Source organism: Musca vetustissima, unplaced genomic scaffold, assembly GCF_032173495.1.
Source record: "Musca vetustissima isolate MV318-11 ecotype Yass unplaced genomic scaffold, APGP_CSIRO_Mvet_v1 utg18749, whole genome shotgun sequence".
NCBI lineage: Eukaryota > Metazoa > Arthropoda > Insecta > Diptera > Muscidae > Musca > Musca vetustissima.
Window position 1 is genome coordinate 177,665 of NW_026882420.1, and position 5,842 is coordinate 183,506.

The following is a 5,842-nucleotide window of genomic DNA, read 5'->3' on the forward strand; positions in this document are numbered from 1 at the left end:
ACTAAATGTTATTGTTTTCTTTTTTTTACGAAGCTAAACGATAACACCACTGTTGTCTGTTGTTCCAACTGCAATTGAATGGGGACACACACTGATTGCTGTTGTGAGTTTCCACCTGATGACGTCGTCTAATAATGCTACCAACAAGTTATGCCGACAGACAGACAAACAGAGAAAAGCAAGGACATCAGCGAAAATCCTAGGGTGGATTGTGAATGTAAATTGTTATAAAATGCCAAGGCATTTTTTGTTTTGTTTTGCTTTTGATATAACCTAGTGCCCCAGACTGACTGAGAAAGTGTAACAATAATCGATAACCGGTATACCTGAGAAAAAGATTGATTTAAATTCTCAAAATATCTAATATTGAGGCCACCTTCATATGGGGCTACATTAAAAAGGGGATAATTTTGAAATTGTTTGGTAGTGAGATTTGCCAATGAGGATACCAAATACCAAATTACAGACAAAATCATCCAAATACTACCTTGAAACTTGAGTCAATATTAATAATTTTTGGTACGGAGATGTGCTATACAATGAGAACCGAAAATACCGACTTACGACCAAGTCGGTGGTAAAATCCCAAAAATACCGAGTATTAGAGGGTACCGTAATATGGAGGCTACCTTGAAACTTTGATCAATATTAACAATTTTTGGTACGGATATGTGTTTTTCAATAAGAACCCAAAATACCAAATTACAGCCACTTCGGTTGGAAAACCGGTCCATATAGGACCGAATATTGGGGGTACCTTAATATAAGGCTACCATGAAACTTTGGTCAATATTAAAAATTTTTTGGAACGGATATGTGTTTTTCAATAAAAATCCAAAATACCAAATTACAGCCCTTTCGGTTGGAAAACCTGTCCAAATCCCCAAAATACCGAGTATTATGGAGTACCATTATATGGGGAGTACCTCGAACCTTGGATCAGTATCAATGATTTTTGGTACGGAGATGTGCTACACAATGAGAACCCAAAATACCAAATTACAGACAATTCGGTTGGAAAACGTGTCCAAAATCCCCAAAATGTCGAATATTTGGGGGCACCGTTATATGGGGGCGACAGCAAAACGGATGGATGGACTGATATATCCCATTTACAATACCTATGAGTACTATCAATGTCTGTGCAAAATTTCAAAGCTCTTTAATAAATATATCTCTCTCAATCGTGATTTCAACAATGGACTAATGGGGCGCATCGTCGGACTTGAGTTAGAGTTAGTAAAAATATTACGATGTACATAGTTTGGATCAAATCGGATATTCCATATTATATGGGTCATTTACGTCGGACTTGAGTTAGAGTTGGTAAAAATATTACGATGTACAGAGTTTGGATCAAATCGGATATTCAATATTATATCGGATATTCCATATATATGAGTAAAAAATACAATGTGTAAATCCATATGAGATTTACAAGATTTCAAAATATTGACTCTTTGTGGGGCTTGGTTGAAATATTGGTTTGTGTAAAGAGAGATGAAAATAGTCGGTTTGCATGATATTTTAAATGAACATTTTATAGGGGGTGCCAGAAAGAGAGGACCTAATTGCCCCATCATAAGTTTGGAAGAAATATTACGATCGGTTACTCGTTTCGAAAGTAATCGTGCTCACCATCCAGTTAGACAGACGGACTTTTGTAAAGCGGCTCCAAATTATCTGTAACGGATTTGATCCGAAGAAACATGGGATCTAAAAGAAAAATTTCGATGAGACATAATTTTACACAGCGTACTGAATTAGGTCCAAATTGATATATGGGAGTTTGTTGGAATTGGTTCGGTTTTAGATAAAGCTTCCGTATATCGTTTCGTCCGATTTTATATAAATGGAGCACAAAAGAGTCACATTAAGGTTGGCACAAAATTTTACACAGCGTACTGAATTAGGTCCAAATTTATATATGCGAAGTTTTGTTGCAATCGGTTCACATTTAGATATAGCTCCCATATATATTTTCGTCCGATTTTATGTAAATAGAGCACCATACTGCCAATATTTGTCCGATTGAGACAGAATTTTGCACAGTGTACTGAATTAGGTCTGGATTGATATATACGAAGTTTTGTTGGAATTGGTGTAGATTTAGATATAGCTCCCATATATAATTTTTTCCGATTTTACGTAAATAGTGCACCATACTGTCAATGTATATAACTCCCTCATATATTTTCATCCGATTTCATCAAAATGATGTACCAAGTAACTAAAGTTTGTCCGCTTAGGGCGAATTAGTGTACAGCGTACAAAATCGAACCTAGAATAACGTGTATTGGATTTTGTATCGAGATACATTTTGGATAGCGCACTGTGTTGCAGCATACCAAATGGTGGATGCCACGGTTGCTCAAATACGTCCATTTATATATAGATCTTATACATATTTTGCTCAATGAATGACATTAAATTTTTCGTAAATTTTAGATATGCACATCACACAATTGATTTCGCACGATTCCATATCAATGGTCCTCTAAAGATGCTATGTCTATTCTATGTAAAAGATATTGTACATATAAACATTTCTTGTATGTACCCAAAGTGGTAAAGGGTATCATATAGTCGGCCCTGTCCGACTTTTGAACATTCCTTACGGATTTTTTTTTTAAATTTGTAATCTTTTTTATTAAAAGCTGACAGGAGATTTCAAAAAAAAAAATAATAATAATGTGCTGAACCGGTTCGACGGCTCCCTTTGTTTTGTACATAATCAATGCAATCCCATCCATAATGAACGCAAGTTCCTTATGTTTTACATATGCACTCTGACTTCGCCATGTGCATGTGTTTTCAGTGTTCAAGTGTAGCCTGTCAAAATAAAGATTTTGACCACATCAAAGAAAGACCATCGGTGCATCATTTCGACCTGTACTTTAATTGCAAATTATAATGTACACACTAGTTAGGATATGTTGATTGGAAAGCGATACAAAATCCATTGTTTCCTGTAAATAAAGTGAATAAAAATAAATATAGGCTGGGCTTAGCTTTATATATGGATTTTTTGCATTCTCATAATTCTCAAAATCAAAACCTCGTCAATTATAAACACTTTACTATTAAATTTTGTCACCATTATTTTTTATTATGCTTATTAAAATTAGTTAACAATATTAATTAATCAACAATATATACATATATAAACGCCTCAATATTTGTTATTTTAATACTATTTACAAAGATAATAGTTTATACTAGTAGATAGGTAGATAGATTTGGTAAAAGAGACACAGATATAGAAAAGTTGATAGGTGCTACATATGACTTGTATTTAGATATCCTCGGCATACATTCGAATAGATATTTACAATAACGTCTTCATTTTCATTGCTTCATTAAGATCGGTTTATGTTCGATTTGATATCGTATGGCATTGTTCATTGTTCTTGAAATATTTAATGATGGCCAGATTTTCCAGGTGGTCCATAGCTAGTCGATGGAGCTCCACCACCAATACCGACACCAAGGCCGCCGCCACTACCGCCACCAATTCCACCACCAATACCGCCTCCACTACCACCGCCAATACCTCCACCAAGGCCGCCACCCAATCCACCGCCAATGCCTGCACCACCACCGATTCCACCTCCAATGCCACCACCACTACCGCCGCCAAATCCACCGCCAATACCAGCACCTGCACCAGCTCCGCCACCAGCGCCACCAACATCCTTTTGAGTCTTGTACTTGATGAAGTATACTTCGGGTTTGGATGGCTGTGTAGGTGCTGCCGTGGGTATAACAATATCCTGTTGTTCCTCGGGCTTCTTGACCAACACGTAAACCAAAGTTTTTTCTTCGTTTTGTGGTTGAACGGGTATGACAGGAGCTTGGTATGCGGGTGCTGACGGTGTTTTAATGAAAATTATTTTATAATTTTTCTGGGCTGGACCGACAGGAATATTTGGTCTAGGACGAACTTCTTCAGGTTCTTCAGGAGCAACATGGACATAAACACTTTTCTGGACCAAAGTACCGCCACCGCCGCCACCAAATCCTCCGATTGCACCACCACCTCCGAAACCGCCACCACCAAATCCACCACCTCCAGCACCACCACCAAAGCCGCCACCTCCAGCACCACCACCAAATCCGCCACCTCCAGCTCCACCTCCAAAGCCGCCACCTCCAGCACCACCGCCGAAGCCTCCGCCACCGAAACCACCTCCACCAATACCTCCGCCAAAACCACCTCCACCAGAACCACCGCCGAATCCACCTCCGCCGGATCCACCACCAAAACCACCTCCACCCGAACTGCCACCAAAACCACCTCCGCCGCCACCACTTCCTGGTCTGTTATAGGCATAACCAGCTTCTGGCTTAGCGGCAGCCAAGGCCAAACACGACATTAATATGAAAGCTTTCATAACTTTATTTGATCTTCGTTAACTGAATGGGTTTGGTAAAACTTTTTATATCAACTGAAGCTAAGTTATGGCTGCCGTTGCTTCTAATACTAAATCAGTTTTCTAACTAATGATCTTCAGTTGATGTCTCATCCTTTTATACTGAATTCGTCGAAGTACCTCACAGTGACCATGTATCGTGGGCCAGCATTAGGGATGCCAATTCGGGTGTAATTTCAGTTTTATTTTTTTTACGTACATACAAATAATTACAGATCGATTCATAGAGGTGTAGTAACAAAAATAAATGAATGTGGGAATGCAACTTAATAAAAATAAAAACAATTTATAATAAATTAATGATATCATAATAAAATCTATTATATTAGATTGAAGACTGCTGCACTACTGCCCAAAGCAACGAACAAAAAATTTGTGTAGATGTGCCAGGAGGTTTTGCAATTATTAGCTATACCATTTGATTTTATAGAAATAGTAATTTTATAGTAATAAAAATAGTGAAGCAAACATTCAAAATACCGAAAATCCATTGATATTTTTGTACTCTGAGAAAAAGAAATACCAAATTACAAACATTCAGAATGGAAAATGGGCATGGATGTTCTTTACCCAAGGAATACGAATTACAGCCACTTCGCTAGGCCAATAGCAATAAAATGCCTACAATGGAGGCGTTTCAACCCATGGACCTGTTCTGTCTATAACATACAATAAATAGTTTTAGCCAACAAGAACATGGAATACCGCATTACATTCACTTTCGTTTAAAAGTAAGCTTGGAATTATTTTCTAAATAAAAATAATCAGTCGCTTTCGCCGTCGTATATATATATATATATATATATGTCATATACTCTCAGCCTGTGGTTTGCAGATGTCTTCGGAATTACACCAAGGTTTTATTATTTGCTTTATAGAAGGTACATGTTGTTTTTTTTATCAAAGCTGTTTCGGATTTAATGTTTAAATCGATCATTTAATTGGCTTTAAACTTAATTTACAAGATTATAAAATATTAACCTTTTGCGGGGGATGTATTAGAAGGAGGGGGCCAACCTTCGGACTTTTAGGGGAGGTAACAAAAGCAGTGGACCATTTGGTCCCATTTTGGATGAAATTTGACTCCAAATTGTCTGAACCGGATTTGATTCAAAGAAATATTGGATCTAGAACCAATATTTCGATGAGGCACATTTTCACCGTATCAAAGTGGGCTATACCAAAAAGTGACTGATATGTTCCATTTTCAATGCCAAACATTATGGGAGTAAGCGCAATGTATTTAGAAACTCTCAAACAATATGTTAATGTTTGCTATCTCAGACAGTTGGAGAGATAAACTAACGGACATGACTTAATCGATATAGAATATAAAAACGATACACTCCATTGTGGAGGATATAAATGCAAAGATGTTTTAAGCGATGCATAGAAAAAATAGAATAGCA

At 37.2% G+C, this 5,842-nt stretch overlaps 1 protein-coding gene across 1 annotated transcript; it reads right to left on the minus strand.

Annotated features, from left to right (window-relative positions):
• Window positions 1-3,419: 3,419 nt before the first annotated feature.
• Window positions 3,420-4,427, minus strand: LOC133328788 (uncharacterized). Its single transcript, XM_061537334.1, has one exon. It carries the CDS (start codon window positions 4,392-4,394, stop codon window positions 3,420-3,422), a length of 975 nt encoding a protein of 324 aa, XP_061393318.1. The 5' UTR covers window positions 4,395-4,427.
• Between the last annotated feature and the right edge of the window lie 1,415 nt (window positions 4,428-5,842).